The sequence below is a fragment of the Rhodamnia argentea genome, chromosome 1, assembly GCF_020921035.1.
Source record: "Rhodamnia argentea isolate NSW1041297 chromosome 1, ASM2092103v1, whole genome shotgun sequence".
Lineage (NCBI taxonomy): Eukaryota > Viridiplantae > Streptophyta > Magnoliopsida > Myrtales > Myrtaceae > Rhodamnia > Rhodamnia argentea.
This window is the reverse complement of record NC_063150.1, coordinates 13,714,752-13,738,425: the sequence shown is the minus strand read 5'-3', so window position 1 is coordinate 13,738,425 and position 23,674 is coordinate 13,714,752. Positions and strand designations below refer to the sequence as shown.

General features: G+C 40.4%; 3 protein-coding genes across 12 annotated transcripts; 2 read left to right on the top strand and 1 right to left on the bottom strand.

Moving 5' to 3' along the window:
* The first annotated feature begins 1,848 nt into the window (after window positions 1-1,848).
* LOC115751307 lies at window positions 1,849-4,880 on the top strand. Of its 4 annotated transcripts, none has more exons than XM_030689158.2 (6): window positions 1,849-2,041; window positions 2,571-2,711; window positions 2,818-2,979; window positions 3,665-3,787; window positions 3,978-4,121; window positions 4,296-4,880. In XM_030689158.2, exons 2-6 carry the CDS (start codon window positions 2,577-2,579, stop codon window positions 4,743-4,745), a joined length of 1,014 nt encoding a protein of 337 aa, XP_030545018.1. In that variant the 5' UTR covers window positions 1,849-2,041; window positions 2,571-2,576; the 3' UTR covers window positions 4,746-4,880. The 4 variants fall into 4 exon arrangements, with proteins under 4 accessions (XP_030545018.1, XP_030545015.1, XP_030545016.1 ...); XM_030689155.2 differs by having other exon boundaries at window positions 2,815-2,979; XM_030689156.2 differs by having other exon boundaries at window positions 1,849-2,046; window positions 2,815-2,979.
* A 1,467-nt stretch (window positions 4,881-6,347) lies between these two features.
* LOC115751325 (type 2 DNA topoisomerase 6 subunit B-like) lies at window positions 6,348-11,883 on the top strand. Of its 7 annotated transcripts, XR_004016607.1 has the most exons (13): window positions 6,348-6,522; window positions 6,663-6,771; window positions 7,095-7,178; window positions 7,356-7,382; window positions 7,688-7,892; window positions 7,993-8,068; window positions 8,589-8,609; window positions 8,945-9,141; window positions 9,808-9,958; window positions 10,568-10,761; window positions 10,851-10,980; window positions 11,099-11,167; window positions 11,376-11,514. XR_004016607.1 is itself a non-coding variant. In XM_030689204.1 (12 exons), exons 1-12 carry the CDS (start codon window positions 6,358-6,360, stop codon window positions 11,673-11,675), a joined length of 1,563 nt encoding a protein of 520 aa, XP_030545064.1. In that variant the 5' UTR covers window positions 6,348-6,357; the 3' UTR covers window positions 11,676-11,883. The 7 variants fall into 7 exon arrangements, 6 of the variants coding, with proteins under 6 accessions (XP_030545064.1, XP_030545061.1, XP_030545067.1 ...); XM_030689204.1 differs by lacking the exon at window positions 11,099-11,167 and having other exon boundaries at window positions 7,784-7,892; window positions 11,376-11,883; XM_030689201.1 differs by lacking the exon at window positions 11,099-11,167 and having other exon boundaries at window positions 11,376-11,883.
* Window positions 11,884-12,439: 556 nt separating this feature from the next.
* LOC115751326 (galactinol synthase 1-like) lies at window positions 12,440-14,941 on the bottom strand. Its single transcript, XM_030689209.2, has 4 exons — window positions 14,438-14,941; window positions 13,393-13,713; window positions 13,095-13,232; window positions 12,440-12,971 (listed from the first exon to the last, which is right to left on the bottom strand). Exons 1-4 carry the CDS (start codon window positions 14,771-14,773, stop codon window positions 12,747-12,749), a joined length of 1,020 nt encoding a protein of 339 aa, XP_030545069.1. The 5' UTR covers window positions 14,774-14,941; the 3' UTR covers window positions 12,440-12,746.
* Window positions 14,942-23,674: the final 8,733 nt, after the last annotated feature.

Here is a 23,674-nt window from a genome sequence, read left to right as displayed (position 1 = left end):
GACTCGATTGCACTTTCGTTACTAGTTTTAGGGTTTCGTTGCACTTTTTGAAAGTTTTAGGACTTAAATGCACTTTCGTGCTAAGTTTCGGGACTTGATTGATTTTTTTGAAAGTTTTAGGACTTATTTGCACTGACATGACAAGTTTTAGGACTTCTAATGCATTTATCTCGATTCTTTTCTCTACCAACAATGACAAAATTGTTCCGATTAACCACAATTCGAGAATCCACCGAACTCCAATAGATTCTAATCAAGTCTCGAACTTGGAGACATGATTGCAATTCCATGTGATGAACCTTGTAGGATGCGATTGATTGCACTACCTCAAGCAAATTGATCTTCATGTTGGATCCAAATTTGTACTCTAATTTTTCTCCAAGGCATGAAAATAGTGGAAAGTGGAATCTTATTCAGTGACAAATCCGATTCTGCAATTTTTCATCTCATGGTGGCCGTTCTAAATCTTAGCTTCCCGAATCTTAGCTAGCAACGACTTACGTTTGTCAACACCGTTTATTAGATTAGACGATGGCCACCGCATCTGTAACTACAAGGAGTCACTGCCCATCGTTGTTGGCCTTAACACGGAGCCCATCTTGGGGGTCCACAGCTTCGCAAGAACAGAGGAAATGATCGTTAGTATCACCGGAGAAGCCACCACGCCGTTTCTCGGGGATGATCATGGAAACCACCTCCGGCGCCCTTAGTGGCGGGACTACCTCCTACTGTACCGTCGTACTCGGTTTAGGAGCGGACCACTTCTTATTAGGGCCTCCCCGCCTCCTTCAAGGTGCTAGTTTGGTCAAATAGCTCCAGTGTTCAGCTGCTTTGTATAGACTCTCACACAACAATATCCATGGCAAAGGTACCATTTTCTTTCTATAAGTATAATGACCGATCCGATCCGGATGGGCGGTTCACCTTGGAACCAGGAATTAGACCTGTACTCACCGGTTAAGGGTGATTCTCAATTTCAATAAATGGAAATTGGTGAGTACCGGTTTGGTCCGATCCGATTCGGGCGGCCCCTAATTCTTTATACCCACCTAGGTGAAAATGCTCGGACAAGATTTAGGTATCCCAACCTTACGCCGGGTTTCTTGGGCCATAGGGCAACCACACAAGATGTGGAGGACGTCCTCTCTGCAACTCATACAAATGTCATAGCAGTCGCGAGGAACAAGACCCCTCTAGTGCATGAAGATTTTGGCAGTAATTATATCATGTATCACAAGCCAAAATAAAGGATTGAATTATGTGGGATAATTTTTGACTTCCGAACCCAGGACCAATTATCGGGAACAACCCTTACCGGGCTTTTTGTTGGTCGCAAGATCATAGACGTCTAGCGTTCCAGTTGGAAAATATTCTTAAAGAAAATGATCGCTCGTATCGCTTATAAAAAAATGAATGAATCATCCACGAAAAAATACATAAATTGCTGCCGATAGTGAAAACATTTTCAGTCAACTAATTATTTTAAGCGATATTAGCGATCATTTTTAAGAAAATATTTTTCAAGTCATTCATCTTTTACGGAATAAACGGAGCCCATGGGCAAATCACTTATAACATGTGAAATTTTTTTCCTGTCTTGATTCGGTCGTAAATACATTGCACGTAAAAATTGGACCTTTCGAGTTTTTTCTCCTTTACAAGGAGACACATCGTCGAGGCAGTACTCCGTAATGCCAAATTTCATTCATCATTCATTACTTGCAACATGAGAATGAGGAGTCGAGTGTCCGTCCATGGGCCAGAAAAAAGAGAAAAAAGCCCAGTGACGAGCTTCCGACCAGGGCTCGTGGGACTTCACAAAGACCGGAGCATCCCGAGCTGAATCACGTGTTTCGGTTCGGCCATCCAAGACCAGGCCCTTTGTAAGAAGGAAGAGAAGATGACTCCAAATTCTCTAAAGAGAGAGAGAAAGAGGCCCTCTCGCCTACGTTTTGGGATGACTTGTCGACTGAGATCTGCGTTCTGGAAGATGAATCCGTCCCCTCGCGTGTGAAGAAACTCAGTAGAAATTCGTTGTCGGGTGCGGTAGAGCTCTCTCTCTCTCTCTCTCTCTCTCTCTCTTGCATTCCTTGCTTATTTCCGCATCTTGAATTTTATCCTTCGAGAAGAAGAAGAGTTTTGCTTCACGGCATCACACCGAGCTGTGGGCTTTAGTTGGATTTCGGTTGCTCGTCCTTAACTTAACGAATTGTGCTAAATCACTCCGAATTCTCGTGATTTTTTTGGCGTGCTACTGTCCGTTGTGGTCCTTTTGGCTGCTTCATTTTTACCATGTTCCGCGGTCAGCTCATCGTTATCAGATTAATGGGTCATTGGCGAATCCACCGTAGTTAGCTGGAGTGAGATCTGGGGAATGTTGCTGCAGAAAGTGACTGTTCACTGTTAGCATCTTTTAGGAAGGTTTGATTGATTCGTGCTTGCCAAAAGAAAGAGTGGATGGATCATAGCAAGTAGTAGAGGAAAATTCTACGGGTGCAAATACATGCTTGTCTGTGCAAGCAATGGACATTTTGTTTCGAATAATGAAATTCGGCGCGTGAATTTTCCAGATTCTGATGGGCGAGACAGATAAAGATACGAGTAGCGCGGCTTCGACCAACAGCAGAAGACGGAGTGGGCTAAAGGTTCTTGATCCTGCGATTTGTAGATTCTTTGGGCAGCTTCCTCTGAAGCTCCGGGATGGCTTCAAGGTAATTCACTTCATCTTGATGAGTCATGACGCTTGGAGTTGTAGATGTCAACGCCTGCAAACTGAAAATTCATGTACCTTTCTCTTTCTTTTTTCTGTGATAGCTGCCTCTTAAAATGTTTAAAGGGGAAAATGAGAGGGCGAACTCTGGAAGCTCTTCTTTGGGGCACTCGAGAGCATTGTTGACTGATTTTGAGGTCAATCTGGAGAAGCAACTGCAAGCATGGAATGAAAATCCAGTGTGGATGGATCAAGCTCCAGAAATAAAGGTGAGGGACTTGTTGAGAAATAAGATCGGTGGGCATGTTTAGTCACAAGCTTACTCTTGGATTGTTGAGCTCGAGCATGCCAAGGATGTTTACAGTAAAACATAATGAAGTAGCCTGAATTAGGACTCTGATATAAGTTCTGCTTCTGTATGTGATTTAATCATTAAAATTTGAGAAGATGAATAAGTTTGTCGCTGTTATCTTTTGACATATTTCAAGCTTTTTGTCATGTGTTTCTCTTACTTTGTAGGGCTACAATAGAACGATCCGCTGTTTATGCCTCTTTCCTTGTTATTTGGAGCTCACCTAACCGATTCTCGTTGACGTCAGGGGAGTGTATATGAAGGTGAATACGTCACATGTGAAATAATCATAATTACCTAAAATAAAAGTAAATCCCAACTGTTTATGCTAGTCCACGTAAATTTCCATTTGTGGCTTGTAAAATTAGAACAATGAAATGTAGTATGACATGCGTACATTGTAATTGGCATTCTCGACTTGCTGTCCTGTTGCTCTAGTGTAACCAAAACCTAGAAAAGCAGCAATTTGGTCACTTGGTTTTATTACATAAAAGGAAGATGCTTTTGTTGGTGACTTGTTGCCTTCTAAGGGCCTTGTTTGTCATATGACTTGAATATTTCGCTGCTGCAAAAGTACTGGAGTCTAATGTAAGTCTTGGCAGGTGAGTGTGCCAAAAGGATCTCTTTGCAACCTCAATGTAAAAGTCAATGTGGGGTTGCCTCCGGATGCGGTGTACAACATTGTCACTGATCCTGATAATAAGAGGGTTTTCAAGAATATTAAGGTATCACGCTTTTCCACCATTTCTTCTATATTTCAGCCATTAATACATGAAGGATCAAACAAGTTATCTTCTGGTTAATCCGCTGCAATTTTCGTCTTTCCCTTGCGAATTATTCTTGTTCATTTTGGCAATCTTATATATAAAGTGGAGAACTTTTTAGAAGAATTTTGAAATTTAACTTTTCTCTTAGGAAGTCATATCCAGAAGGGTTTTGGTCGATGAAGGTTTAAGACAGGTTGTTGAACTGGAGCAAGCGGCCATGTGGAAGTTCCTTTGGTGGTCAGGGACCATTTCAGTACATGTTTTGGTGGATCAAAATAGAGCAGACCACACGGTAAGACTTTGCTCTTGTTGCAGATTATACGTACCTTTTCTTTATCCTGATTGCCATTAGTAGAATGCCTGTGCCTTTCCATTCCCTCTTGTTCGGAGAAAGGTGGTATATTTGTAAATTCTAAGATAATCTCAGGTAAACTATGAAACTATTCCTATTCATCTATTTTTTCAGATGAAGTTCAAGCAAGTGAAAACGGGGTTTATGAAAAGATTCGAAGGATGCTGGAGAGTAGAACCTTTGTTTGTCGACGAGAAACTCTGCTACCCGTTCAAGCCTAAGACTTGGGAAGACTATAATTCTTGTACCGGAGGAAAAGGAAGGATCGGATCAAGCGTGAGCCTGGACCAGCTGATCCAACCATCTATAGTCCCGCCTCCGCCCATTTCTTGGTATCTAAGGGGAATCACCAGCAGGACCACAGAGATGCTGATAACCGATTTGCTTGCTGAAACCACAAGAATCAGAGGCGGCTTTGATCCTGCGAAATCGGGTGACAATCATGAGTCGTCTAACGAAGCTTTCGATAAGCAACTCGAGGAAACAAGCGATATTAAAAAGCGATGGGCCTTGCGGAGGAGATCGATGAGGCAAAGAGATAGAAGGGTGCTATCTGTGGAATGATGCTCGGGAGATTAGTCTTGTATCTGTCTGCAAGGATCTATTCTCTGTACTAATTGCTGTCTTTGCTCCGACAGCCTCCGACTACATCGTCACTAAATCTTTTTGGATGTGTCACGGTTGCATATTCCTTTCAAAGGGTGGGGCACCCACACATGTTATGTAGTAGTAGTCTGGGATAGGTCACATTCTAATTCCTTCAAAAATATGTGGAGAAGAGGAGACTTGGCCCTAAGCTTCTAGCCCGTTTAAATCTTACTTTCGTCGGCGGCGGCCATAGGCCAGTGACAACCGCCATCTTCTTTTTCTATTCAGTGGCGGCCTCTCCGGCAACACCGGTTCTTCCCCTCGCTATAGCCATCGACCCCGTCGAAGCTATTCTAAGAAAATGTCTCGTGTGTGCATTTGATTAGCATGAATCTCGTTGAGCAGGCTACTTTCTCCGAAAACGCTTATATGATTGAAAGGCACATTTGAAACGAACGCCCGCCGACGTAGGCATACAACGGTTGATATTGGAGGAATAGAAAGCTCAGCCTTTCCAATTTAACCTGGCTGTAAAACCTACATTCCCCACATACGATGTTGATGTTGTTGTTGTTGCTCCGGAGATAGATGCATCTTCATTTTGGTTGAAATTTACGGGGATTTCGTCGCATGAACCGTGGATCTATCTTTGATGTCGATCATATTTGGGCTGTGCAATTGGTTCGGTTCCACTCGAGAATCGGACTGAATTGACCATGGAAATGGTTCCCGGTTTTGCTCTGGGTGATCCACCCACCTACCCATTCGAGAATCGGCAATTAGAGCCAAATTTATGGATTTAGATTAAGATTATTTATATTTTTTTTAAATGAACTTAACTTCCAAACTACTTTCCTTCTAAAACCATGGTGAAGTGCATCTTCCAAATTCCAATGATATTCACCTGCACATTTTACTCGAGTAAATAATTCTGATTTTCTTATTCTTTCATTTCTCAAGACTCGACACGAGGGCACCGCCTCGCACGAACAATTCATTCATGCCACTGTTTCCCATCATTTATGTCGGGAGGATATAAAACACTGTTTGTTTCGCAAATATAATATATATATATATTAAAATAATTGTATGTATCGTTTATAAAAATGAACGCACGAAAAATATTTTTCGTAATATATAAATCGGTATCGTTAATAAAAACACTTTTTATTGACTAATTATTTCAAACAATATAAGTGATCATTTTTAAGATAATCTTTTTCAACTCATTCAATTTTCGTTAAACAAACGGGCCTAAATTTCAGTGGTTATTCGGGGGGTTAAGGTCGATCTATTTGAACGGGCAATCCGACTTCGAAAGGCTTTCGTTTTCTATTTCAAATTGAAAGGTCTCGATTTTTTTTTTCCCGTAAGGAGAGATATCGATTGCGAAGGCATCTTCTCGCTTCTTCGCGGCGAATTGACTGTGATTTTTTGGAAACTACTTAAAAAGAAAAATGCCTTTTTTTTTTTTAAATTCAAAACCTGTTTTATAAGCGATACATTTATTAAATTGCCATAGTCTACGAATTCATCCGAAATTCTAATGAAATGGATGGTAAATAAACACTCTTTAAAAAAAAATTAAATGATTCTATTTTATATTGCACCGGTGGCGGGAGAGACCAGCACGCTCGGTGAATTCGTCGGTGTAGCTCTCGGCTCGTCTTCTTCTCTCTGCGCGAAGAAGAAGAAGAATCTCTCCGGCTCCGGCATGGACTCCGTCCGTACGATTCCCGACCTCTGCCACCGTGTTAGTTCCCACCTGTTCTCTCTCTCTCTCTCCGGCGATCGCCGATGAAGGACCTGCATTCCTCTCCTCCGCTTTCGCTTTTGGTTTCTCCGTATTCACCTCCCGTGACTTGCATTTTGTCCTCCTTTTCTTCGTCGCAGCTGATTTCGTTCGCTTTCCAAAGATGCCGCGTCTCCGACGACTTGTGCCGTATCTCCGTCGCTCTCGTGGGTTCGCTGCTCGCCGGCTCTCCGGTTGTCCGAATCTCCAGTACGTCGCTGTCTCCTTTGTCCTGCGCTGCGTTTCGGTTTCCGTGTTTCTTTTTCCCGGAATTCGATTTGTGGCATGTTCGTAAGTTTACTGAGTAGTGAGATGTTTCTAGCCCTAGGATATAACTGGAACTAGACCTGGATACATCCGCAGTGTGACAGTGCGTTGTTTAGGGATTCAAATGCTACTGAAGCTTAAGCTAGGATATAGCTGTGCCATGTGTGATATTATAAGTGTCATCTTGATAGTTTTTAGTAGATTAATGGTTTCACGATTGCAAAGTGACGTGATGCGACTCTCTGTTTGGCCTTACTTGGAATCAGTTTCGGACACGGGTGCTGCTAGTTGCTTGGAAGAGTTTCAGGACTTAAGAGTCACAGATGAAGGGATTTTTGCCGAAAAGTGGGGTAAGGAGTATGGCCATGTTTCAGGTTTTGTGCCCAATTGCAAGAAATAACACCATCCAGCTTGCTCTCTACTGAAGATATGAGCAAGCCCCCTTTCTGCTAAATGAATGCTGTTTGAATTCGAGGATTTTAACTATGTTCGCTATGTTAGTTACAAGCAATCTTTGAACAATGCAGATGGAATGCTTGCTGTCAGAACTACTGGTAATTTCCTGTCTCAGTGGAACTCTTCGAAATTGTGCTTTCCCCTGTATAAGAAGTGTGGAATCGCAGAAGCTATGTACACTCAAATGAGGTTGACTTAAATAATACTGCACATGAAATTTATAAAAAAAATAAAAAAAGAGCTAGATGTCATTTGATGTAGTAGTTTCAGTTCTTTTCATTCTTTTACGTTGGTTTGTAGTGGAGGATCCATTGCCTGGTCAACTTTCTACACATTAACAATTATAATCCTTCTACTTCGGAAAAAAGACTTAGAAGATCATGCGCCATTCCTCCTTTGAAAGGTCATTCCTTTCTATGTTATTTATTCAGCCATCGTAAAAGGGAAGGCCATCACTGTGAAGTGTTGGTGCTTTTACTTATGGTTGAGTATGCTGCAGGTGCTTCTGATGAGGAGGTACATTATTATAACTTGAATCTAAAAGAAGGTAGCTCGAATAATTGGCTAACCAGGCTCCCTTCAATCACTAAAAATGGCGTGAGATTCAGGCATGCAATAGTATACGCATTTATAGTATTATACCACATCTAGCGTTCTTACCCATTAAAGTTTTAGTGCTGAGACTTTTTGTTGGTATTTCTTTCTCAGTGGGACTGAAGTTTGTCTATCTGTCTCTGAGAAATTTGAAGTTCTTCTGGGTGGGATCAAGCAATTCGTTGAGAAGGTGTATTGTGCTCCATAGAAGTTCTAGTTCTTTTACTTGTGGATCATGCAATTTGTCTATACTAAAGTATTACATGTCATGAAGCTATTGAATTTAGCCATCTTGTGAAATAAATATTCACATATAATTCTGATTCTTTAACACTGAAAAGGCTAAATAACTAGGGATGCTGTTGTAGGAAAGCATCATCTAATCACACATACATGTAATAATAACACAAGAGGATCAAAGTTCACCTTATTGGTTCTATATATCAAATAGGATCTTAATCATCCACTCATACTTATGTGACCTGAACAACAAAGTTACTCACCAGCTTCTTGGCACTAGTCGTGCCAAGTCTTTTGTCGTTATCAATTCTGTAATGAAAAGATATTACCAAGAATATTTGTATCTTGTACAAGGTAAGCTTCTTTTACTTCACTCGGTCACATACGTTCCTTCTGCGCCTCTTCCTTTTCAAAGATGGTCAATTAAATATCCTCTTTCTGTCTAATCATTTTATCTTGGTTTTTTGCAGATGCTGATTTTGAACATCCCGGTTAGTCCAAATGCTGTATTTCTTGAGTATCTAGTTCTTTAAGTTTTCCCGAAATATTTTTTTTGCTTCTCTTTTTAAGAAAAACAGATGGAAAGAATTCTGATCGATTCTTCTTTAGTCATTTGTTGTAATTTTAGGATTTGAAAGCAGAGTAGCTTGCACACCTTGATTGATACTGGCCGTGACCACTCTAAAGAGCAAAAATGTCCTAGGAGAAGTATTGTCTTATGTTTCTAATGATAATTTGTACATTCTTCACCTTGTGATGGCATATCTATACTTGGTTGCTTACAATATTTAGCATTTGGTCTTACCGTCCTGGTATCCTTATGCAGAATATTGCATTTGAACTGGCGGTCCAACATGAGAATGTCTATAAATCATGCTATGGGGATGCTTTCCTGCCAAATAAAAGCATGCCTTCACCCTTTTCAGCTTCAAATGTAGAACGTTTGAAGTACGGCCTTCAGGATTATATTTTAAGGCGCCGCAACGATCTAGATAACAACCTTGGTTTATCATTAAATGCCTTGTAAGTTACATGCCAAGATGATGCACATTCCTGTTGTTTCCAGTAGCCAGCTTTGGTGGCTTGGCTGGCAAGGAAAAATAGTTGCTTTACCTATCGAAGTTTTCCAGCTAGAATTGATGTTAATGCTGAATTTCTATTTTAGTGGAAATTGTCTGTTGTTATGTCTTGCATGTTATTTTATGCAAGGTAGGGCTGGATTCGGGTCCTGTGTGCATTGCTGTATTACAGGCCTGTCATAAGATATCTGTGAGTGGACAATTTTGTATTATCATGTGGTCATTCGATGGATATATCTGGAGGAAATAAACTGTTAGTTCATTAGGATGTTTCTGTAGACTGCTGTGTCAATGAATGCCACTGTTAATGAAACTTTAATTTGACAGCTCACCTAAAAACATTTTGCTTGGTGATCTTTCCACATGAATTTGAAAGGTTTTCTGCTGCCCTTCTGTTGCATCCACTGGAGTAGTAGACGGAAATAAGTAGAGGATGCATGTTCTTTTTATCAATGGTATTAACTGTTTTTGAACTTTCTTGGACTGCTTATTCCACTGCCTAAGCAACAATAGTCGAATGCAGTTAGAAATTGTATCCAACTGTTTACGTCATAAACAAGAGGTTTCAGCATGTTTTGAAAATTCTTTATTGTTTGCATACATCTTCAAGGGAGCATTTGAGGACTGGAATGGGAACTATTTGCAGCTCAAAAACTTCTGGAAGACAAAATCCGGGATTAGTGGTTGATGCAGTAATAATCATATGCGAGTTTTCTGATCAAACAAGTCCTTGTCCGAGGGAGTGTGGTCACCAGACACAGGTTTTTCTAGAAGCATTTTCTCCTACTGTCTTAATCGTCGATCAACAGTTTTTTTGGCAGAAGACCATTTTGCTATTTTTCTTTCATGCACATTCTCAGAGACAGCTATGTATTGTGATATTCCCTGCTACTTCTGTCATTCCTTGGGCTTGCATATTAAAATAATCAAACTTGCTTCCTCAAATTCCCAGATCTAAGCTAGAATTGCGGGCAGCTTTAGAGTATTATGCATGGAAATTGTCCCATCACCACATCTTTAGTTGCACATTGTCGATGTCGACATTACCCACTGAGATTTTCTGATGGCATAGTGAGAGAAATCAATTGATTGTTGTCATTGTCTACACACCATAATTATGGAACCTCTGTATATTTTTCGTTGTTTTCTTCTGAACCTAATAAACTATCTGTATATTTTTCGTTGTTTTCTTCTGAACCTAATAAACTATCTTTGGATTGTTGCTTGAGAAGAGCATTAGTCATGGTTTATTGATTCACAATGACCCATCACAGAGTGACTGGGGTTAACAACTGTCTGTCATGCTTCATTTTTGTCTCACTATTGTCGAACTCGATTTCCAGTAGTAAGTGTGCCTTTTTTTCTTCCAGGTTTTGTATTTCAAGGATTTCTCACCTTCCTCAATTTCCAAGTCATCTCTTAGTGCATTGAAGAGCATTGATTGGAAGAGTTATGGCTTGACACTAGGCAACATCATGGATCAAGGAGGTGGTGTCTCTCTAGAATGGGATAACTTGCCACCACATACTCATATTGATGTTATCTTTCATTGCTATCAAGCAGAATATCCGCTTCTATTAAGTTATTTATTTCTTTAGTGAACCATAATTTACTGCATCATATACTATGTTGCAATCCTTGACTCATCGGTAAGGTTAACTTCCCTCCTTCGAAGCAAAAGGTCTTGTCAGAAAGATCTCTTCTGAAGAAAGCAGCTAAACTAGCATTGGATGATATGAAGGAGAAACATTCAGGAGTTCTTCTAAGTGATCGTGCTCTGAAGGTAAATCTCTCTCTCTCTCTCTCTCTGGGGCGCGCTGCTTGGGTAGGTGCTTGAGATGGTTGAATTCTTTGAAGCGTCATGGTTTCATAAGAAAATATTTTTTCCTAGTGCTTCACAGACGTAGTCCAACAACTCAATGTTCATATAGTCAGCTAATGGACAGCTACAAGATTCAGTACATTCACTGGTTTAGTTTCATATATTCTAGAAATGTGCGAAAATTAAATACTTCCAATATAATTCACCACTTGGCCAATCAAATCAATATTATTCATCACATGGCCAATCTAAAAATACCATCGGCCTATGTACGCATTTGCGATTAACATTTAAGCATTGTCACAAGGAAGATTGCATTTGTGCTGAGCACCATTTTTTTGGTGTTGCATCTGCAGATACAAAGTCATGCCCCTGCTCTTGCAAGAACACTCGCTGGTCTTATTTTGTCCTCCAATGACATGGAATTCCAAGGAGAATGTCTCTCTCTTTTGGGTTTGCTGACAGGAGTTGAGGCGGAGATAGTTGAAGAATGTGTCAAGGACAAGATTAATGCGGTTATAGAGCTGAATGACAGGAAACCTGAGAGATGCAAAGACTCTGTTCCTTTACTTTTCGAAGATGATCGTCTTCAGGAAATGAACTTTGAAGACGAATGTGAAGAAGGTGATGACTCTTATGACTCTTTAGATATATAATACCAAGAGTATTGCACTTCATATAATGTGGCGCAAATCGGTAGACACCTAGCTGTGTTTCACCTCTTGATGATGACCACATAGGCTATGATGCATACGTGCCAATCCTTTTAGAGGCAAACACTTGCTCACTAGTTAAATATGATCTTGTGTCAACTGAAGCAGCAGCGTCCACTTCTGGATAATGAAAGTTGTTATGCTTTTGATATTTTACAGAGCTTCCTTTGTAGTCTGAAATTTTAGGTAGACTATTGAAGGAGAAGATTTGTTTCTTCCCATTGTAATAACCAGTAACAAACTGCCATATTGGTTCACCCCAAGACAGTGGCTGGAAGTAGAGAAGATATGAGCCTACAAATTCTAATCATAGAGGGACCATTCAAATATTCTCTACAGGTGCTACAGTCTAAGACAGGTGACGGCGCAGGTTCTATGATAGCTTGCAATGTCTTGAGCTCCTCCTTCGACATGATTATATTAAGCTACAAACCAAAGCAACGAAGGTGAAATACTCGTCTCGACTTGGTTGATGTAGATAGATACTATTAAGTGTTAGGTTATTCCCAAAAAGGATGCATAAATAGGCAGTTGGTCGTGAATTTGCCACGCAATGCTCGATCAATGGTGGTCAGTCGCTTCACTCCAGGAAGGTTATCTTCGCTGGATTCTCATGGTAGCATTAAACAAGAGTTTGGGAAACGCAAGTGTATGTTATAGGATCAATCCTTCTGAAACAGAGTCCCATATATAAAAACCACACCATGTCTATATAAGCACTACGTATTCATCATAACTTTTTAGATAACAAGGAAAGGCCAAGATGCCTTAGAAAACTAATTACCGGGTGGTCAAAGCTGGAAAAGAGGGAAAAAGATTTGAATCCCAACTAATTTAAACACACTTCAAAAGACCTCTCTAGCTTCAAGCGGCAGGGGGTGCAGGAACATAGGAAATAGCGGGGTCAGGCATGGAAGGCGTGATATATATCCTCGATACTGTCTGTTCTTCGGCTTGGGCAGATTGAATACCAACTAATTTCAAACACTCTCTTCAAAGGACGACCTCTCTACTTCAAGCGGCGGAGGGTGCAGGAACAAAGGAAATAGCTGGGTCAGGCATAGAAGCCATGATGGATGACCTCGATACCATCTGATCTTCGGCTTGGACGGCGGCCTCTTCCGCCCTCAAGTCCAACGATGTGTCGTTGTAGATATCCCACCATTTGGACACTAGCATCTTGATGTCCTCTCTCTCCATGTTAGCTTCCTTGCCCGTGTACCTCCACGGCTTTGAACCCTGTTGTCATTGAAGAAAACAGAAGAAAATTTTCACTCTGGTGCTTTTGGAAGATCGAAATTTGAAATTTCGGAAGATCGCCGAGGAGCGGAAAGATGAAAAGCAAGTGGAAGATTTGCTTACGGCGGCACAGTAGTGAACCACCTTGACCTTTTCGAGCTCGCCCACGTTCTCCCGGTGGCGCCATAACATGGCCAGAACCAAGTTGTATGCCGGAGGGATGGGCTTGTAAGTTTTCTGGAAGAACATGTTCAAGAAGTCCTGCCATGTACATGAAGAATTGTTGAAAAAGGAAGTGAGAAAAAAGAGATATTCGTTGCTTAATTGAAGGGCGACGAACATTCAAAGTATGCTCATCTCTAGTTCTCTCACTGTGCCCTCAAGTCATATCCTAATCAGATCATCGATTCGAGTTAATCACCTGCTCCGCAAAGGGCGTGGGAGGGGTGATCCTGAGAGTGTGGAGAAGGCTCTCGTAGGTCGAGCGGCTCGGCTCGAACACGAACATGCCGGCATTGAAGTACAAGGGTGGCGGCGAGCCCATCTCGGCAGGCCACGCGACCTTCTCGGGGCACTGCTGGCAGTACCCGACCGAGTACTGCGGAGAGTGGCTCCACGTCTTCTCGCAGAAGCAGTCCATGACGGCGTAGAAGTAGCCATCTTCCGCGTCGAGCAGATGGTCGATGTTCTCGTACACCTGAATGTCCGCGTCCAGATACACCATCTTGCTGTAGTCTAAGAACTGCAGTACGGGGCGGATGAAACGAATCAAAAATCACCGAATTGGATCGCGCAGCGCATCAAAGTAAGAATTTGACCGCGACTGCTCCTGCATGTTTGAAAAAGGTTGCATGCACGTCCACCATACATGCAGCGAGACAACCTTTGACAGTAGATATGGTTCCGACTATTTCAAGCCACCTCTCGCTCCTATAGCCTAAGAAAAAAAAAGGGTTTTTTTGTCCATGATTTTTCCCAAACTAGCCAACCACCTCAGTCAACGGAAAATTATACGAAAAATGCTAGATATACTAACATAGATTTGCGACAACAATTAGGTATTGAGTATGAACTACTTGTCTAGTTATCTGCTTGTAGTCGGTCATATCATTTGATTTATAGAACTCATTCGGATAGAAGTGGAACTTATTTAAAGGATTCTTCGAAAAAAGGGGGTCCTCAAGTCGACAACCATAGTATACTCGTTTTTAGACCATATGGAAGCTGCCTGATTAAGAACTGTAAAATCAAATCACTTGAAACTCATGAACGAACTCCGGAATTCAGTTCCTGGTTTAGCATGTTAAAGACTGCAAAATAAGCAATTCTAGTCACTAGGCAAAGTCCAAGTTCTTGTTTTTTTGGTCGGAGGCAAAGTCCGAGTTGAGAATGCCTTAAATTGACTTCTTTCCCTATGTGGAATCTTCACTACTAGAATTATTACTCGTGAGCTTTGTTTTACTTACATTCCATATGCGAAGCTTGGAGTAGTTGATCACGTAGTAAGCCATGGCAAACTGGACATGGTTCTCAGGAGGATAGATCGGCTCTATCTCGTGGACAACACACCCTTGGGACCGCAATATGCCGCGGTGCTCCTCCGGCACATCGGGCAGCACCGCCACCACTAGCGGGTACGCGCTCTTCACCTTGCGCAGCCCTTTCGCCAATCCCACCACCCCCTTCACGTAATCGCCGCTCCCCGCCAAAAAAGTTACGTACCCCTTTCTCGCATACCCTCCATCGACCGCACAAACCTTCCCGGCTCCGGTGAACGAATCGAAGGGCACTTCCGGGGCCATCGAGAAAAGGGATTTTTTTTTTTTTCAACTCTTTCCTTCTCTCTTTTTTGGGTTGGTGAGAGGCCAAAGCGAGATGGGTATTTTATGTGAGGAGTGTAGGGAAAGCAAGATTAGCAACACTTCACGATTGCCACCCTACTAACCTTCCGTTCCCGAGTGTGAGCAACAAACCTTAAGACTCCTTAAAAAGACCAGAAATGAGACGTAAATGCACGCGAGATTGAGGCGCAAATGAAACTCAAATTCGAACAGACAAAGCAATGTCTTTTTCAATTTAAGAAAATAATCACTTTTTTTTTTTTTTGCTGTTCCGAAATGTCCTCCGCCTTGGAGTCGGATTTATTTATTTATTCATAGATAAACGGAAACCGTGGAAATCAAACAAAGATCAAAATGAATGAACATAGTTCATTCTTCTTCCTCACCGTCCATCCAGCCTTATCATCAGAACGAAGGGATGGGATTAAAAGAGTGTTTAAGGTCAACATCTGCCCGAAATTGATGTGGACACTAATTCCCATCTGTCATTTTTATAAGAGAAGAATATAGATTGAGTACATACGAAGAAATCGAATTTTTTTTTTTACTATGCACTTCTCTTGTTTCTTCCTATTCCTCCTTTTTAAAGGTATTATTACATTGCGCTTTGATGATGTTGAGCTGCACATGTAGCTTGGATTTCATTTGACGCTGCAGAAATCACGAGCTTTGACATTGTGCTTTGATGACGTTGAGCTGCATCATCGTAATGATCCACTTGATGATTGTTTTAAAAAAATTCACGGTCAAATTTGTGACGCTTGATGTGATTATTCACTGATGGGGGTGGTGGTAACAGACCGGCATTGTTCTGGGACTCCTAGTTACTTTCTTTACTGGTAGTTTTCTGGGTAGGGTTATTTCCACGCTCTTAATGGACGGAGACGCTCCCCGTCAATTTGAACGAGCTAGATTACCTTAAAATTTACCAAGTCAATATGATGGATCCGCATGATTGACTTTCCTTAAAAATGCTTGCATCGAAATGGGTTTCTTGCAGACGAAAATGAAAATGTTTGGGAGTCGAACCATTCAACGAGATTTGCACGTTTGTCCTCATTTGAAGATGCGTCATTGGACGATGGATCTCCAATGGCTATGACACGTTTCGAATTCAACTCTCGACCAACGAATGACATCTCGAATAACTTGCCACTTGACGATTGATTTTTTCTTTTCGGTAGGAATTGATTGATTGGGAGGGCTATAAGCAAGTCTTGATTTTTGTTGGCTTAGTTTGTCATGAAGAGGTGAAATAAAACTATAGTTGACAGGAAGGAGAAGACGGCTAGGGTGAAAAGGGTCTGCGTTTCTTTTAAATTGAAACTCGTAAGAGAAAGAATGGAAATTGGAACGGGATACAAAATTATTTGATTTTTCTCTATCGCATAATAGAGGTATGTCTGTTCGGATAAAAGGCGTGTCTCTAGCCATTTAGGATGTGAAAACAGCGCCGCCCCATTTTTTTGGCGAGTGCTTGTTCCTTAATGATAATTTCGTAGTAGGATACATATATATATTTTTAATTACTATTTCACATGCATGCATGGCAAGGACAAACTAAATAAGCTAAATGAAAGCCCGCGGAAATCTAAGAATCAAAATCTAAACATTAACGGGAAATTTAACGTCATAAAGTTAGCGATTTTGTTTCATAAGAGACGGTATAACATACCCGACAACTGACATATTTGGATCGTGAGGAGAATTTCAGCACGACGAGATTAACACCGACGAACACGACATTTGGCGAACAGCAAAATTCAAACAGAATTTCAAGGCAATATAGCCATTTCTAAGAAGAAAACTTTGATGTGCTTTTGGAACATCTTGCGGGAGAAAATCAACCGGTCATTCTGTCGGACGGATTGGTGGCCAACCATTAATCGTGAATGTAGTGTCTAACTTTAAAATTGACACATTCTGAATGTTATATTGTTCTTTAATGTTGTTATTCAACTTTAACTTTGTTCCATCTAATTGCGGGAGTTTCGGCCAGACTTTACCGTCCATGAACAGAAGAAATGAGATCTCTTAAGAAAAAGCTTCTGATCCTGTCGAAATTGAACGAGTACCTCTCTCTTGTTACGGCTTCGCGATCGCTTGCCCAACCAGTAAAGAATCACAGACAGAACATCGCTTTAAAAGAGCACATGTTAAACCTTTTCCAGTCTTGTACTAGAAGTCAAATCATGCCTCACATCGAAATCACTGATTAAGGAGGATTGCTAGTTTGGGTAAGAACGATAAATATGTTAAGGACGATGAAAATTAATGCGAAGAACTATTTGTTCGGCCTTTCCGCTCGGTCTATTTCGCTCTTCCAATTCTTATAGTCTAAAAGGAATCCGCTGGTGCAATCCTTGTAACCTTTGACGACGTTTATGTTAAAAAGTCCAATCCAAAAACTTAAATTGATAGATGTAGGGAGATTACATGAATATAAATAGCATACATGATCAATTCATAATCAATGTGAGACAACAACAACAACTTCAACAGTTTAGAGATGAATTTGTCTCTCTATGAGAGGCTATAGCTCACTCTATAAGTACACATCCTTCATTTTATGGTCAAATTACTCTTTTTATCAGGATTACACAGGTAAATCTCAGAGAATTACAATCAAAGTCACGATGTTTTTTTTCTCCCCCCTCAAAATAAGCACAACAAGTAAGAATAATCTTGAGCATTTTTTTTTATCCCTTAACCACCTTTAACTCTTTCTTTCATAAATGTCCCTCCATGCTTCCTCAACACATTGGACACTTCAAATAGTTCAAAGTTTCGATCAAAAGAAAAAAAAAAGGTCAAAGTAGCAATTCCAAAAGCTACCCTTAGCTCAGAACGTTCACCTAAAGCTAATTAATAGTAAATTTTCATGCTTAAAACTTACTAGTCACATGAATAAGTAAATTACCGCACACCACTCTTACTTCTCTATAATAGAACACAAGACGGGGTAAGTGGATTCGAAGTCTTAAACCTTACAACAAAATTGCAATCAAATCCTAAAATTTTTTAATTTGTGCAATCAAGTCCCAAGTCCTGAGTGAAAAATGCAATGAAGTACCTAGTTACCTCCGCTCAATTTAGGTGATGAAAACTAGTGGCATGGCTCTTTATTAAAATGGTTTTTGGGGCCACACGGCATTGATTCGACGCCAAGTTGGTGCCACGTGAACATAAATCCCAAAGGAAGAGAAAAACAAGGAAGAAAAAAAATCCAAAAAGGATAGAAAAGCAACGGAACTAGAACGAAGGCCCTCACCAATAATGACATACAGATGATGAAAATTGCTGTTGTCTGTAGAGAAGGCAGATGCTGGTCTCGAATAATGACATCCAGGACGAGCCTCAAGAATTAGTTTACTTGTTAAGAGATATCCTGAAACCTTGGTAGAGGGATTTTGAATGTACTTAAGGAACATCAGATGCACTTTGACATATAGCTCCAATATATGTTTTTATACGAGCCCCTTTATTCTTTTTTTCCCCTCACTTATGTAGATGATTTATGACAAATTTTGCATTCCATAACTAGTCACGTGTATTCGGGAAAATTACCAAAAGAGTCCTACACATATTGCAATTGTGTCAATTTAGTCGTAAACCTTTTACAATTATCTCAATTTAGTCTATCTGGGTAAATTTCACTAGTCGGTGCTGCCTTGAAAATTTTAATATTATTTTGATATTTTTTCATATTATTTATTTTTTTTCCTTCTTCCTCCAATCGGTAGCCGATAGCGAGGGCGACCACATTGGCCATTGGCGAGATTGACCTTGCCGGCCCTCACCAATTTCGAAAGGTAACGCTAGGGTCACGTTAGGGTCACGTTGTCACCAATTTCGAAAGGTAAGGGGGCAAGTTGCAAAAATTAAAACGCAAGGGGGCAACTTGCCACAATCCCAAAAGCTTAGGGGGTGGGAGGAAATTGTAATTCTCCCTTTATACCGATCTTTCCCGTAAAAAAATGCTAGAAGTAGCACTCATTGTTGTGCGAGGCGGATGTATTACTTAAATTCTGTGTGGCTCAATCATCTTCCTCCCACTTTGTGGGAGAGGTTGGTCGTTACACGTTGTGTGATATATAACTATCGAAGATAAGATGTAACAATTCAAATATCTAAATTTCGTTTCAAATGCCATTTTCTACTCTAATATTTGATCGTGCCTAAGGACATATCGATTAGCATAATCCGATTAAATGCAAGACTTTAGCAAAAATAATGGGGTTGTGGAAAATTTAGTTGTTGGAGCAGACTAAATTGGATTGAGCCTTAGTATGGATCTACTAAGTGACAACGTGCGAATTCAAATATACCCTAGAACCAACTTCATTGCAATTCCACTTGATACTTATCGTAAATAAAAATCGCAAAAGGAAATTTCAGGCTGTTTTAAAATTAGACATGGAAAAGGGCTATGATCGAGGAGTAGTGTGTGGCTTTCAGCGTCTCGCCGTCCAAATGGGGTTATAAATCCTTGATTCCAGCAAAATTGACTTCACATTTAACACGTGGGCTACGCAAGTTGTGTGAAATAGTGGACTGGACAAGGCTTCCGTGCATGGTGGTTTGCCATGGCTCGTGGTCATGACTACAAAACGCAACGTTCGGCGAGGCTCAGCCTCGCCAGATTTCGGCGAGTTAACGGCGGACATGGAGAAATCGTTGGAATCATCCAAGGAGAAGCAACTCGACCCGGCCTAGCTCGGTGGTTTGGAACTGCGGGAGCGTGCGCTACGGCTCCTTCGAGCTCAAGTCCATCAAGCGCCAGTTTGGTTCCGCCATCTCCACCTGCACCTTCCCCCCTCCTCCTCCGCAACTGCAACCAGCAGCCTCGACGACGACGAGGAAGCACACTTGAATCTCGCTGTCGATCCAGCAGCTGCTGCGGTCGGTCTTCAAGCTGAAGGCAAGCTCAAACCTGGCATTCGGCGTCGGCGATTGGTACTCGTACGTCAACAGCGAGGGCAACATGTTCTCTTGACCAAGAACTGCAAAATAATAATTAATTTTTCCGATCGGGGTTAACGATCGGCAGAAGAAGCAAAAAAGGAAAAAGAAAAAAAAGAAAAGAAAAATAAAATAATTAAAAATTCAAAGCTTTTAGTAATTTCCTTTAACAAAATGAAATCATATTTTCCATATCAAATTGTGGACAATATATTCCTATTCATTTGCAGGATTCAACCAAATAAAAAAAATATTCTCATTTTCCTGGAAAATGACTTTCTAAAATATATATTCCAAAAATATTTCAATTTTCGCGAAATAAACGGAGCCATAATTTCATACCTTTATATATATATTTATAAGTTCGGACGTGTACTGCACGTGAATATAAATTGTTGTATGAAAATTTTTATTGAACCATAACTTGGCTTCATTGAAGTTTAATGCGCTCGTGGAATGTGTTTAAGCTTAGATAGGTTGAGCATGAACAGGCGCGAACATTTCAATCTATGGCTTTATTTGTTTCCCAAACAGCGAACAAAAAAAAAAAAAAAATCCTATTCATTTTCTGATTTTAACCGAACATCGGATAATATTGTCATTTTCCTGGAAATGACTATGAAAAAAATGCAAATTTAACATTCTATGAACACGTGATCTAATGAACTAAACAAAGCGTTTAACCAAATCTAAACTCAATTAAAAATGAAGGGAGCTACTTCTTTGTTGTCTGTAATCCACAAATAAAAAATCCGATTTCTTCCTGCCAAGATTAAAAGGGCAATGCCACCCTCGCCTAAATGGCAAACAGAAAGAACAAAGGAAGTGCCAAGAAGCCAATTTTCGTTTCAACGCACCGATATTTTTCTATTGGTACGAAACTTCCTCTTTTTTGGACCGAGAGAAGAAAACGATGTTGTCAAATGGACCATTGAGCAGCTTGGACGAACCTTCTTCACATACCAAGTTGTCTACAGCGAAGTGTGGTTTGGCAAGAGCCGGCCGCGCGATGACAAAACACGGAGACGAGTGACCGAAACCGGTGGCCCGTGCTCGGCCTCTCGTCGATTGAGAGGTCGGAAGATTTCCCCGAATATTATCTTATGAAGGCCGTATATCGAAATAGATACATGATGTGGCGGACCTGGAATTCGTTTTTCGAATTCCATCATCTCTTCATCATTGAACTGGAATTCGTTTTTCGTACAACTATGTTTAGCAATGATTGGTTTGGAATATTTGACTTTGGTTGCGTTTCTTATGTAGGAGACTCAAAGGACTACATCATCGGTGCAAAAACATTTTCGTATATATGGCCATGAAAATAAATAACTTTTTATCTATTAATGGAATGAATTTATCGAACGAAATTAGGACCATCATGTACCCTGCCTGTGTAACGATGATTTGCGACAACTTTCGTACCAAACGGAAGTCGAAAAAGGAAGAAGAAGAAGAAGAAGCAGCAAGTGAGGATATGTGAAACTCCTCGTGGTCTGACTTTGAAACCCTAGCTAGTATACAAGCAAGAAAGCCCCAAGAATGTATTAGATCAGATGGAATCTGTCCCCACTTGCTCCAAGGCACTCCCAATTGGGCCACGTGGCCATGCGAATCAAGGCGTAAAACGACGGCTCGATGGCCTTAAAAATTCGGGCAAATACTTATCTGGACGGGACCGGACTAGACCGGTCTATGTGGATTTGGATCCATCAAATGAATCTTACGTGATCAACAGATCATTTTGACTTCGCGAACCTAATTCAAAACTTTTTTATATGCTCATGCAATTGGAAAACTCAGTTTTTCACTTTTCAATCATCACGTTTTTTGAACCCCTTTTTTTTTTTTAATGTGGACCGGTAGATAAAGAAAGAAAGGGATGATTATAGAGAACAAAACAACTTCTGTTTTTAGAATATCACGTTATGATCATTTTTATGTTCTCAATAAAAAATATTTTGTTATAACATTGTTTTTTTAGTTGGATCATGTTAACGAGTGTCTTGATGCATAATTTAAAACACTGATTGCAAAGCACGAGGGTGATGGGCTTACCGGAAAATGTGAGTATTCATACTTGGATGTTCCACTATTTTTTCTTTCTCTAGAAAAAATCTTCAAACATATCCAAGAAAATTACATGGTCAGTAAAGAAGTGACATTTCTTCGAGATTAGCAAATAACTTTTGCTCTCCGAAAGCTTGGAATCATTGTTGGAGATGTGTCGTGTGTTCTTCCTCATCCTTGCTATAATTAAGGATAGTCATTGAAATTTACGATGACAAATCTTCCAAAGAAGGAGCTAAACATTTTATTCACAAGCACAGAAAAGGTACTCGAAGGGTTTGAATGTCCAAACGGCATGACGGTCAACTCATATAATTCATCACAAGCCCCCCCAAGAGCGATCTTCCGCTCATCTCCAGCGCAATTCGAATGCGATGGTATCCGGTTTTCGAGTCTTTATCTTTAAAAGGACGGATGCTCCATGTAGTTGATTGAGTAAATCATCCAAGCATGGATTGAACAAAATGATGCTTGTAATTTTTAGTTACCGGACGACTCTCGATACACACATGCGGTCACCTATCCATCTTTCTTAGGAACAAGTCAGGTCGGCATAGCGTGAAGGCTAACACTTTGTTTAACCAAGCCTAATCCCATTGGTTGCGTCACCCGGCATTGGCGTTCTTCTTCTTCATGCTCCTTAGGAGTCATGCGGGAAACGACTTTGTAGGGGATGGCTGCTCCAGGCACATTTGCTAGGAATACATGAAAGCAACCTTATTATTGATTATAAAGATTATGTTAGTACATTCAAAGAATGAACTAGAAAAAATAATGAGAGGAACAGAAAGAACTGTCCTTTTTTTTTGGTGAAATAAAGAAATAATAGTCTGATTTACCAAGAAAGCTTTCAGGAACAATACATTTATTCATACAGTTTGATAACATAAGCTTCTTCATTGTTGATGATATGTACTTATTCTAAAAGTAAGAGCATAAGTTTTTGGTACACAGATATTGCATTCAAGACAGTAGTGAACTAACAATCTTCTCTCTCGCCGAGTGAAAGAGCTGACATTCTTAATTCTATTCCGAACTTTGGGACATCTTTTTCTTTCTTTGTTTAATTTGTATTAATTTGCAGCACTTCACATCATTTATTCTTCGGTCATCACCAAGACCGTGGCCTGTCAATCTTTGGGCTAATTCCCTAAAAATGCATCAACTTTAGGTCTAATGACGATTCTGGTCCCAACTTTTTTTTTTGTCTCATAAAAAAGCATCAACTTTAGGTCCAATGACGATTCTGGCCCTAGCTTTTTTCATCTCATGAAAAATCACAAACTTTAACTCAAATCCCAAATCCGGTCCCCCTTAATTTGGAACCATTAGTTGCCCAACGTTGCAATTACACGTCTTCAATAAATTCACATGGCTTGTCGATGCGGATTTAAGGCAATATTCATCGTCTTCTTAGCAAGGAATTCGAAGTTGTTCATTTGCTTCACCTCCGGTACAATTTGAAGGACGATGGTTAACCTATTTATCATCTCCTTTACTTCACCCGCAAGCATTAGCTATTTAACTGAAATCCGAAGTTGTGTATTACCACCCATAGAGAGAGGCCATGGACGAGATCGCCAAGCTCACGACTAGAGCCTTCTTTTTTTAACAAGCCCCGCCATGCCTCCTCCTCGAAGCAGAAGAACAACTTCATATTCCGTACCAAGAAGATGATGAATAGTATCTTAAATCCACGTCAACAAGCCACGTGGATTTATTGATGAAGTGAAATTACTATGTTGGGCAACTAATGGTTCCAAATTAAGAGGGGCTAGATTTGGAACTCAAGTTAAAATTTGTTCTTTTTCATGAGATGAAAAAAAGTTG

What these genes read in the sequence shown, in the direction of transcription:
- LOC115751307 (XM_030689155.2), top strand. Translation starts at nt 2,577, where the DNA reads ATGGGCGAGACAGATAAAGATACGAGTAGCGCGGCTTCGACCAACAGC. An exon ending in AGCTCCGGGATGGCTTCAAG is followed by an intron (nt 2,712 to 2,814) that starts GTAATTCACTTC and finishes TTTCTGTGATAG; the next exon opens with CTGCCTCTTAAAATGTTTAA. An exon ending in ATCAAGCTCCAGAAATAAAG is followed by an intron (nt 2,980 to 3,664) that starts GTGAGGGACTTG and finishes AAGTCTTGGCAG; the next exon opens with GTGAGTGTGCCAAAAGGATC.
- LOC115751325 (XM_030689201.1), top strand. Translation starts at nt 6,358, where the DNA reads ATGATTCTATTTTATATTGCACCGGTGGCGGGAGAGACCAGCACGCTC. An exon ending in GATTTTTGCCGAAAAGTGGG is followed by an intron (nt 7,179 to 7,355) that starts GTAAGGAGTATG and finishes TGAACAATGCAG; the next exon opens with ATGGAATGCTTGCTGTCAGA. An exon ending in GCTTGCTGTCAGAACTACTG is followed by an intron (nt 7,383 to 7,687) that starts GTAATTTCCTGT and finishes CTCCTTTGAAAG; the next exon opens with GTCATTCCTTTCTATGTTAT.
- LOC115751326 (XM_030689209.2), bottom strand. Translation starts at nt 14,773, where the DNA reads ATGGCCCCGGAAGTGCCCTTCGATTCGTTCACCGGAGCCGGGAAGGTT. An exon ending in CCAAGCTTCGCATATGGAAT is followed by an intron (nt 13,714 to 14,437) that starts GTAAGTAAAACA and finishes CCCGTACTGCAG; the next exon opens with TTCTTAGACTACAGCAAGAT. An exon ending in CCACGCCCTTTGCGGAGCAG is followed by an intron (nt 13,233 to 13,392) that starts GTGATTAACTCG and finishes TGTACATGGCAG; the next exon opens with GACTTCTTGAACATGTTCTT.